At 37.5% G+C, this 12,077-nt stretch overlaps 1 protein-coding gene across 2 annotated transcripts in view; it reads left to right on the top strand.

Moving 5' to 3' along the window:
* Positions 1-12,077, top strand: part of POLE2 (DNA polymerase epsilon 2, accessory subunit) — a 61,188-nt gene that overhangs the window by 28,257 nt on the left and 20,854 nt on the right. For both annotated transcript variants that reach the window (XM_007473127.3, XM_016428140.2), the window contains exons 8-9: positions 10,689-10,745; positions 11,677-11,725. In XM_007473127.3, the coding sequence (XP_007473189.2) occupies positions 10,689-10,745; positions 11,677-11,725 (106 nt within the window). The remainder of the gene's footprint in view (positions 1-10,688; positions 10,746-11,676; positions 11,726-12,077) is intronic.

The following is a 12,077-nucleotide window of genomic DNA, read 5'->3' as shown; positions in this document are numbered from 1 at the left end:
CAGGGACCCCCAGGCTGGAGGGGCCGGCCAAGGGGCCAAGAAGAAGGGACTGAAGAGGAAGCAGCCCTCAACTACCCCTCACTGGCTGTGCAGGGACCTCTGCGTGCGCTTTGTGGACAAACAGCATCATAAGGGCCGCTACTACAACACCAAGGTGATCATCGAGAATGTCCTGAGCCCAGACACTTGTGTGTGCCAAACTGATGAAGGCCGCCTCCTGGAAGGCCTCCTGGAGGACATGTTGGAGACCCTCATCCCCAAGGAGGAGAAGGCTGACTTCATGGTGGTGTTGGGGCCCCAGAGGGGCTAGGTAGGCTGCATTCTGGCCCGGGACAAGGAGAGGAGCCAAGCTCTTGTGCAGCTGCTGCAGGAGGGGGAGGGCACTGTCCTTCGCTTAGACTTTGATGCTGTTTGCCAGTATGTTGGGCCTGTGGCTGAGGACTGACAGGCCCCCTTCCAGTCAACCCTCCCTTTGCACCTTTGTTGAGTGACTGAGGAATGAGACAGAGCCCAGAAATGGTCAGCGGAGACTTCTGTATATCTGTGTCTCTCTGTGCTTTCAGGCCACCTGGGCAGAGTCCTCTAGTGCCCTTCATCAAGCCATGACCTTTTGGGGCCTGGGCAGAGAGGACAAGGGAAAATGGCTAGGACTTACCTGCTAAAAATAAAGTGAAAAGAATAAAAAAAAAGTCAAAGAAGTACCTCAGAAAAGAAATAAGGAGGAAGTAGAGGGAAGATTTACTATTTTAAAAAATATAACTTAAGCCTAAAAGGATATTATGACTAGCATATATGTGCCACGGTGTGAAGAATGTCTCAAAAGCTATATTATAAAACAAAATGAAGGCATTGATCCTTGAAAATTTTTATGGAGGAAAAACCCAGGCTACAGAGGAAATAGAGGAGGAAATTCAAACAAAGCCAAAAACTTCCAAAAAAATGGAAAATTTCCACAAGCTCTTGAAGATTTTAAATTGGAGCTTATCAAAAAGATGGAAGCCTTCTGGCAAGAAAAGTGGGAAGTAGTTCAAAGAGAAAATAACAATTTAAAGGACAAGAACTCACAATTGGAGAAACAGCTGGAAGCCACGAAAAGCAAGATAGACCAAACCGAAAAGGAAATTAAAAAGATTATAACAGAAAAACCAGGCCTTAAGGACCAGAATTGGGCAACTGGAAACAAATGATCTTGCAAAACAGCAAGAATTAATAAAGCAAAGTCAAAAGACTGACAAAATAGAAGAAAACATAAAATATCTCACTGACAAGATGTCATGATCTGTTTTTCTGATCTGTCGAGACAATTTGAGAATCATTGGTCTACCTGAAAAGTGAGAAATAAACAGAAATCTTGACATCATACTACAAGAAATCATCCAAGAAAACTGCCCTGATTTTCTTGAATCAGGGGGCAAAATAGACATTGAAAGAGTTTCTAGAACACCCTCTACACTAAATCCTCAAAAGACAACTCCCAGGAATGTAATTGCCAAATTCCAGAGCTTTCAGGCTAAGGAGAAAATTCTGCAAGAAGCCAAAAAGAGACAATTCAGATACCAAGGAGCACCAATCAGGATCACACAAGACCTGGCAGCTTCCACACTAAAGGACTGCAAGGCCTGGAACATGATATTCAGAAAGGCAAGAGAACTGGTTCTTCAACCAAGGATCACCTATCCATCAAGACTGACTATATACTTCCAGGGGAAAGTATGGACATTCAACAAAATAGAAGGTTTCCAAGTATTTGTAAAGAAAAGACCAGAACTAAGTGGAAAGTTTGATATCCAAACACAAAGATCAAGAGAAACATGAAAAGGTAAATAAGAAAGAGAGGGAAAAGGGTGAAAATGTTTTTATATTCAAACTGTCTTCTTTAAGGGCTACAATTAAATCAAATTATATATATTAATATATGGGTAAAATGTTATTTGTAACTCAAAAATTATATTCATTATTATAGTAATTAGAAGAATCACAGGAAGAGATGGGGCATTAAGGCTATAAGATGATACTGTAAAAAAAGAAAAAGGGAAGGGGGAATTGAAGATGGCACTAAGATACTTGAAGAAATAAAAGAAATAGGATAATCTTTATCACACAAAGATACACATTGGAAGGGGAGGGGAAGAATACTCTTATAAGAAGGAGAGGAAGAGAGTGCTAATAAAACTTACTCTCGGTGAAATCAGTTCTGAGAGGGAAGAGCATCCAGATCCATTGGGGTCTTGAATGTTATCTTATCCTACAGGATAAGTGAGAAGGGAAAAATAAGGGGGGAGGGTGTAGGGAGTTCAATAAGGGAGGGATGGAATTTAACAGACCCTAAAAAAACAAGAAGTGAACAAAAAGGGAGAGACCAGAAAGGGAAGCATATTAAGGTAGGGGATTAGGGGGATTAATTAAAATTTAACCACTGGTTTAAAAGGATATAGCAAAAGAAGAAAAGACAGAACTAGGAGAGGATATCAAAATGCTAGGGAATACACAAGTGACAATTATAACTTTGAACGTGAATGGGATGAACTCACCAATAAAACGTAGACGAATAGGAGAGTGGATTAGAATCCAAAATCCTACCATATGTTGGCTATAAGAAACACTCCTGAGGTGGGTAGATACTCACAAGTTCATAATTAAAGGTTGGAGCAAAAAATTGCAATAATTTGTGAATAAAAGGAAAAAAGAACAAAACCCAATGATTACTTGGTTGACAAAAAGCCAATTTGGGGGCAGTCCCCTGTGGCATAAGAGTATACATTCAAAACAAAGGCATTTCAACCCCCCATAGTTCAATTTACATCCCAAAGTTCATTTTGGATCTTTTGGTGCAGCATGTGGTCTCTGCAGACATCTATCTTTGTGGGGCATTCTGGATTCTGGGAGGTAGCAAGTTTCTTATCCTAAAATTGCTCAAATTTAAATCAAAGTTCACAACAATAACTTGGCCCTGCTGAGGTGAATAATGACAAACATAGGGCTCACTCAGTGATGCATGGCTATGTTATGAGGTATATGAGTCAATTTGCAAAAGAAAATCAAAAACGTGGAAAAATCCAAGTAATAGAGAAAGGTAACTTGTGGATATAATACAAAATGTAAAAAGTCCTATGTCTAAAAAATCTAAGTAAAGGAAAAACAAATCTAAAACAGGTCCTTGAATCAGGGCCCAATTACAATGATTTAAGCAATTACACATTTATCCAGTCAGTAGCCTGGACTATAGAAAGTTTGCCACACCATGAAAGACAGAAAAGGGACTATATTATAGGAGCCAGGTAGGAGCCAAATTTGAGATATTTGGTAGAATGTGGGACAAAGAAGACCTGCCTTTAACACATGTTAAACAGTCACAACCTCAAACCTCAAGCAAGTTCAAGTTCTCTTGTCTTGGCTCAAAATTTTCATCAATGCCATCGGGATTAGTTGGTTTCTTTCACCTTGTGCTCGATTGGCACTATGCAGTTTAGCTTTTTGTATTCTCTTGTCCTGGAATCAGACAGAGTCATTAAGCAAAGTCCCATACATTTTTTTTAAACAATCAAGGGCATTATTTTTATAGTCTAAAGCGTTTTGGGCATGCATTAATATTAGAACAAATGTATTTAAAACTTATATTACTGCAAAATGAAAAAAAAATTAAACATAAATCTCAATACTGTTGGCTTGTGATTCAAATACAAAAAGAAGAGAAAAAATAAAATTCAGATACTATATTGCACATTCAATAAAATTCAGTTTAAAAATTTTTTTAAATAAAAAATATATAGCATAAAATCAGTGACACACTGTGTTAGCCATGTGTGAGTACAAATGACTTTCATAATAAAACAGTGACACAGTAGAAAATGCACATTCAAAGAAGTGCCTAAATCCTCAAAATTCACAATAGCCCAGTTAATTACAATAGCAAACATACCCACTATCATATTTCAGATAAGTTGCTGTATGACATAAAAAACCCCCACTAACTGATGGATATTTGTCACAATTTTTATAGATATAGCAATTCTTTCAATCTTGGAAAATATAATTTTAAACAAAGTAAGTTATTTGGGTCTAGGAAATCATCAAGAAATCTATATTGTTCTGGTGGAAATAAATTAAAATGAAGGATTTTGCAGGAGCTTTTTTTTTTTTTGCATCCTGCTACATAGAAACACCTTGGTAGGAACATTTCTTTGTTTCTCTACCTTTAATACAACATTCTTTATACTATAAATACGAAATATCATCCATTCAGAAACTGCTAGTTATGTAAAATTATTTCTGAAGACCCTTAAAGTTACAGTTAAATTCTTAGCTTATTAAATTCTCTAAAGGTTGCACACACTTTAACCAGTTTTGTTGAAATACATCCACCATCATCTATGTGACAATTAACAAAGGCAACATGTGACCTTCAATGGATCTAGTGACAAGGGTTTTAGGCAAGGTGTTCATGGGCTTATACAATGATATTTTTGTTCTTCAGCAAAGGTAACAGTACAAATTAAAGATCAATATAGGCAAAATATAGTAGCTTAAAATGACTCAGTATTACAGAAATGTATTGAGTAGATTAATACAGATAAACTTAAAAAAATTAAAATCAGTAAGTACAATAATATAAACAAATGAGATGGCACAGGTAAAATCCTTTTTTAGCAATGCCAATAGGCTTGTTCTATATTATAGGAGGAGAATAAACTCAAAATAGTTAGCAGTAAACTTCCAGATCTCTATTAAAGTTTTCTTCCCCTCCCCTCATATTTATTATCCATTCAGATTTCTTTTGTCAGAGGTCTGAATTTCCTCATAGAAGCACGGGGCAGAATCTCCACTCTGCATGTTGAGAGCAGTTAGGACTTAGAAGTTTGTCAAAACATTTCAGTTTGGTTTGTAGTTTAAGCAACCTAGCTTGTGGCATATTCTTGAGGAGAATGGAATAAAGTGGGAAATTTCCAATGAAAATAAAAAGTCTCAGGATAAGAATTAAGCAGATTCAAACTGCACTTTTTTGCTCTACCAACTGAAACGGTTGTTTCAGAGTTTCAAGCATGCTTTGCAATAGCATTTTTCCTGAAAGACTGAATGGGATTTGCTTAAAGAATAAACATAAAGAAGCAAAACTTTGAGGGAAAACAATAGCGTTTTTGTATATGGGAGAAAAAGTTTATCTCCTTACTGTTTTGGATCAAGAAAAAGAAAGGGGGAAAAATCAGGCTTATTTCCCAAACTGACTTTAAATTTACTGATTTGGAACTAACTGCCCTCCCTGTGAAAAATCTTTAGTAACGGCCTTCTAAAGTAGGAGTCCAGGATCAGCTTTAAAAAAATTGCTTGAAAATAGAAGGTGTGCGGTTCTTTTTTCCACTGAAAAATGGCTATGGCAGGCTAGAAACACGTGGAGTGTGGGAAGGGATTGGGGTGGAAAGATTTTTATACATCACCCTCTGTGGAAAAAAATGGCTTGGATTGTCAGGCTCTTGTGGCAGGTCTGGTCTCGGCAAGAGGAGGCTTCAAGCTGCGTGGAGAGTGGTGAGGAATGCTGAACAAGCCGATGGACAGGAGAAACAGCAGGCAGGGGCAGGTGGCAGGATCGGGCAGGAGCACCAGCATACCCTGCCACGGATCTGCATGGTGGGCAGTGATGGGGCAAACTTACTATCTTTACTGTAAGGCTATCTGCTCAAAAATTTTTGAGAATTCATAATTGCTTCATGGTAAGCCAAAATGTGGGTTTTTAAATTAAGAATCCATAATTAAATATTATATTTTATAGAGTTTTATTAATAATAACTAAAACAAAAGAACTGCCTGACTTCAGCCCAATCACAGGTCCAAAAGAGGAAGAGGGAGGCATTACAGCCACTTAAATACAATTATGCAAAATGTGGGGATGCAGGAAAATGGAATTTTGGGAAATACTAAGGGATTTCTGGGGGATGAAATCCAAAGGATCAAAATCTCCATTTATACACTTTCAAGAGGTTAAAAGGTTAAAACTATTTCTTCTATTACTAAGACAATAAATATCAATAGATGAAACCTTTATAAACAGAAAGCTCTCTGGGCAGTCCTCAATAATTTAAGACCATAAATGGCCATGAGACCCAATAGTTTGAGAATATTTTGGTACTAGTTTCTTTATTCCCCTTTCTTTCCCCTCATTCTGGCTCCTTTATGGGGCAAGAAGAAAAAGAATCAGCATGGCTACTTTGGAAAAAAAACAACTAAAAATCTCAACTGCAAAAAATGCATGTTATAAATTCATTCATAAAATCAAAGAGGGTGGCAGAATGGATCAGAAAAAAAAAACCCCAGCAATATGTTAATCTTCAGTAATATTAAAATGAATGATTCAATTGCCTTGGACATTCCTAATAGTGGTGATTAAGTTGTTTCATGACCCAATTTGAGGCTTTCTTAGCAAAGACCCTGGAGTGTTTGACATTTCCTTCTCCAGGTCATTTAACAGATGAGGAAACTATGGTAAAAAGGCTTATGTGACTTGCCCAGTGTCACACAGCTAATAAGCACCTGAGGGCAAATTTGAACTCAGATGACTCTCCCTGACTCTAGACCCAGCATTCTACCCACTTAGCTGTCCTAGACATTCCTTATAATGATACAAATTACCAGTCATCTATGCCTAACTAATATTGTGCAGCTCTGATCCAAAAGTTCAACACAGGTGTTCCATTCAATGTACTGAGACCATTGTTAGGTATCATGAAGATGAGTGAAAAGTACTGTGGATATCTACCTACTATCTCTTGTCCTTGCATATTGTAAAGGATACTTTTATAGTTGTGACTTAAAATCTAAATTAATTGGTCACCAGGGAAAATCTCAAATAATAAAATGCCCAAGTCAGCTGGAAATTATGGTGATTTTAATTAATATAGAGAGAAGGAATTAAGGGGAAGAGAGAGAGAGAGAGAGAGAGAGAGAGAGAGAGAGAGAGAGAGAGAGAGAGAGAGGGAGAGGGAGAGGGAGAGGGAGAGGGAGAGGGAGAGGGAGAGGGAGAGGGAGAGGGAGAGAGTGAGGGTTAATTTAAACTGCTCCGGGTCAGGCTGAGCCAGCCAGGAGTTAAAGGCCTTGGCCAAGGGCCTCCCTTGAGAGTCAAAGGAAAGGGAAGTCAGTCTTATCACTCACCACCTGACTGTCTCAAGGAAGCTGTCTGAGGGAGCTCCTCCAGGCTGAGTTCCAGGATTGACACCCAGATTGCTCACAGGAAGTGATAAGCCAGATCCACCTCTCTGGGGGAAGAGAGTGAAGAGAGGAAGTGACATGCCCTATATAGATGGCTTTACATCACTTTCCTGTGTCTCATCTGTACCAATGGTAGCTTAGCTTGATAGCCCAGGGAGTCTGTCAGATGTTACAGCACATGTCTATCAAAGACCATCCTCCTAGATACTTAATCCTTAAATATGGGTGAAGACATTTGTGATCTTGTTAGACTAAGTAGGGTGGAGCAATGTAAAGTTCCCAAGACATTCCTGATCAACTATCTCCATTGTTACAATCAGGAGATCACAACTTTATCTTCCCCTAAAGTACTGTCTGAGTAGGGTGGAGTAGTTTTAAAGTTCACAATGTGATCCACCCATTATCCATTTGGATATGGAATTACTCTAGTATTTTTTTTTCAATTTTTAAAAATTTATTATATGTCATAGACTACTCATACATCACAGAAATGCTTATCATTACATTAACACAGTGCCTGGGACATGGTTGGCACTTAACAAATGCTACTTTGATTGATTAATTGATTGACTAATGATCTTAAACAATAGTAAAAATAGATATGGTTAACAGATATAAGAAGGTACTAAAGCGTGCATACTCTTTGATAGTAATACCACTATTACTGGATACTAAAGGGATAAAAAAAAAGGGGGGGGTAAGGACCCTTTTTTTTTAATACCAGCCACTTTTTGTCATGGCAAAGAATTGGAAATTGAAAGGACATCCATCAATTGGGGAATGGCTGAACAAATTGTGATGTTGATGGAATACTATTATTCTATAAGAAATGAACAGGATGAATTCAGAAAGAGCTGGAAAGACCTACATCAACTGATGCTGAGTGAAGTGAACAGAACCAGGAGAGCATTGTCTACAGTAACAACAATATTGTACTATGATCAAATGTAAAAGACTTAACTATTCTGACTAATAAAATCATCCAGTTCTGAAAGTCCTATAACCAAGAATGCTATTCACCCAGTATTATCTTTTAAACTTTAAAAAAATAAGTAGGTTGAGGTTATGAGGGCATTGAATGCAGATTGTAGGAGTTGTAAGAGAGAGAAATTGCAAAAGAGAGGAATCAGACTCTGGTGAAGCAAGAAGCAGCCCACACAGAAAAAGGGCAGAAAGGAAGAGACCCAAGATTCCAGGAAAAGAAAAGAGGCCGAGGGGAACTCAGAAACTGCTACTTTAACTCCCTTTCCTTCAGCTAAGAGCCTGACATGATCTCTGAGGCTGGAGGTCCCCCTAGACAGCTGCTTCCTAGTGAACCCCTGAAGTCTTGCTTAGCTCAAACAATGTAGACTGGACTTTTAAAGAATCCTTGGAGAGGATTTTCTCTACTTCTCTATCTCCAATTTGTCCTGAACTCCAGCAATTTAACCAGATTAGCTCAGGAGTAGGGATAACCAGCAGCTGACCAGAAGAGAGGTTGAGGCTGAGAGCCTGGACCCCTGAAGTTTTTTGGGGGGGGGTCAGTCTGCCAGTCTTGAGGGACTCCTGCTATCCACTTTCATTACCCAAACCTTTAATTTTTTCCTTCCCTGTTTTCAGGGAAGGGAACCCTCTTTTCAAGGGTTACTATTTAGATCAGGTCTGCCTACTTTCTGATATCAAAGAAGGGGACTGAAGATTTGGGGAGAACCATACCTCTCCCTAAGGAGGAAGATTGGCTCAAGACCAAGGTTGAGAAGTAAACACAGATCTTTAAGGGAATAGTGGTAGTTGGAGTACTGGAAGGACCCAGAGGCAGGAAAATCTATCCTGCCTTTCAACAACAGCTAAGATCAAGAAGGGAGGCAGTGGGTCATTTCTCCAAAGTCCTCTCCTCCAGTCCTTAACCTCTACCTCAGAAACCCATTCTCTGAGGAGACATACTCAGGTTGTCTTCAGCAAGGGGAAGAGAGTGGAAGATTAATCTCTTCTCCCTCATTCTCTCATCCCTTTCTCTCCCTCTTCCAATTCACCAGTGAGGTGCGTGTAACCTCCCTTACTGGCCCTATATTATAGAGTTTATATTTGATCCTAAAGGCAATAAAGTAGAAGTAAACATGATTTTTGAGTAGTGACATGAAATGGTATAGATTTGTACTTACTTTGGAGTGGGGAAAGACTTGAGCCTCAAGAGGCTTTGAACCTGAGAGACATGAAAGTCGATGGTGCTTTCCACAGAAATGGGAAAGTTTAGGAGGCAGCTGGGTGGCTCAGTGGATTGAGAGTCAGGCCTAGAGATGGGAGGTCCTAGGTTCAAATCTGGCTTCAGACACTTCCCAGATGTGTGACTCTGGGCAAGTCACTTGACCCCCATGGCCTAGCCCTTACCACTCTTCTGCCTTGGAGCCAATACACAGTATTGAGTCCAAGATGAAAGGTAAGGGTTAAAAAAAAAAAAGGGAAAGTTTGGGAGGATAGGGATAGGTCGGGTTGAGGATGTAGAAGATAATGGATTTAGTTTTAGACACATTAGATCTGGACTTCTTCATGGAGGTGATAATTAAACCAATGAAAACTCTTTGTATTCACTCAGCTTAGCACAATGACTGGCACATAGATAAAATCAATACTTTTTAAATGATTAGAGAGGTTACCAAGAAACCCAGTATATAGAGAAGGCCTCCAAGGCAGTGTTCAGGGATATACCTACTGTAGACAGGGTGTGATGTGGGTCATGCACACATAAAATGAGATGACAAGTCTGCTCTGATGGGTAGGAAGAGAATCAGGAGAAAGTATCAGTCATGAAAATCCAAAGAAAGAGTATTTAGGATCAGAATCAACCCTGGAATTGTGTTTGGCCATTGTGGATAATGTACATTTTTAGTGGAACTATTTAACTTGCTTAGGTTGCTTGACAAATAGGTGATGGAATTATTCCAGGTTTGGGCTTTGACAAGACACGATCAGTAAAAGAACCAAGGGCCAGGAGATTTGAGAGTAGAAAAAACAATGATATTGAATTTGAGGATTAGAAAAGGAGAAAGGTGAAGTCATAACTGAGGTGAAGCCTGAAAGAATACTGAGAGGTAGAGAATTAGAGATTCCAAAGAGGTTAAAAAAATAGATTGGTCAAAAAGCAAAGGAAAAAACTCTTTTAAAAAGGAAGCATTAGTTATTAGATGTGTTTTGCATGCAACTTTTGCTTAATTATGAGAAAAATAATACTAACTTCCATTTATTTAAGCTCTTAATAGTTACCTCTGCATATATTATCCCATTTTTTTTTCAAATTTGCCATGTGTGATACCAAGTATATAGTATTATCCCTGTTTTATTGATGTGGAAACTGAGTATCAAATTAAAAGAGTTTTCCATATACCCGTGGCTAGTAAAGTGACATTTGGACTGCTTATGTAGTGCTATTCCCACTCTACCATATTCTGATAATTATTAATTTTGATTAGGGAGCAGTTAATTGTTAATTTTTGTATTTCTTTTAATATTTTTAGGGGAAATATTTCTTGGAAGATCCTACAGGAACAGTGCAACTGAATCTTAGTAAAGCAATATCCTTTATATATCAAGAAGTACTATGTTTTCCAAGGGAACTTATTTTTTTGTATATGAAATAGTTTATTTAATCCTAGTAGACTTTTGAAAACTACTGTATTGCCTATAAAATAATTCTACTAATGTTTCTTAGTTGGTAAAAATGGTTTTTTATTTATTCACACACACATTTTACAAAACCAAATATAACAAGCATTTCCATATACAAAGAAAAAGAAAATAGGACACAAATGAAATCACAAGTCTCCTATATGTTTAGCATACTTTTCTTCATATTTAATCAATCTGTTCAGTATTTCTTATGGTGCAAAATTATTCTCAGATGAACTTATTATTGAATTGTATTAATTGATGAATTGATTAAATTAATTCTATTTCTTCCACAGAATAACCCATCTAGATTACCAGTATGAGTTTTGTAGAAAGGGGAAATAAAATAATTTTGCTTACAAATATAGTATTATATGCATTATAATGTTATTCTTTATCCACAAGGAAATTTCCCAGGGAATCTAAACAAGCCACCCCGAAATGAAGATGTCTAGAGATGCTATATAAATGTAAAATGTATCTGACATTAGAGTTTGGCTATAGAGTTCTGTTGAAACTGTTATTGTATCACTAATTGAAATGTCTTATTAGTAGAGAAAAAACATAGTGTAATGGATAGATGATTGCCTTTGGAGCAAAGGAGACTTAAGTTCGATTCTTTTTCTCTGATATACACAGCTCTTGCTCTCACTCTCTCATATTAGTATGATCACAGACAAATCATTTTTATGTCTTGGCCAAGATATCACTATAAAATAGTTTTCATCTGCATCTCTGAAGGTAGTTTTTATTCCAGGAGTTCCCTGGTGAAATCACAAGTTCTGATCCTCCATCTCACAAAAAGAAATTTAATTATTTTCCTGAACTAATGAATACCAGTTTCATAGTGGTTTATATACAGAGTCATGCTTTGTCTTAGCAGAAGGTAAGTAAATAAATGTGTTTTTTTTTCTGACTATTCTATATTAAAATAATTTCTAGGTCAGTTAAAATAAGAAAGCATAAAATAATTTGAATATGACAAAAGTAAATATCTGGGGAACTTCAATTATTATAAATAGTATATAATTTTTAATTTCATTCCAGGTAACATCTTGGTAATTTTATTGGTCTGAACATAGGACTCATTTTCCTCTAAAATATAACTTTTATTATAAGTTACATGGGCCAGGCACTGGAACTACAAAGACAAATGATAAATAAACATTGCCCTCAAGAACCATCGATTTGACTCAAGCTGGGGGAGGATATCAGGGTATAGCTGGCACACAAATAAG

The sequence above is a fragment of the Monodelphis domestica genome, chromosome 1 (genome assembly GCF_027887165.1).
Source record: "Monodelphis domestica isolate mMonDom1 chromosome 1, mMonDom1.pri, whole genome shotgun sequence".
Taxonomy (NCBI): domain Eukaryota; kingdom Metazoa; phylum Chordata; class Mammalia; order Didelphimorphia; family Didelphidae; genus Monodelphis; species Monodelphis domestica.
Note: the sequence above shows the minus strand (reverse complement) of the source record. Positions and strands in the feature narration are given on the sequence as shown.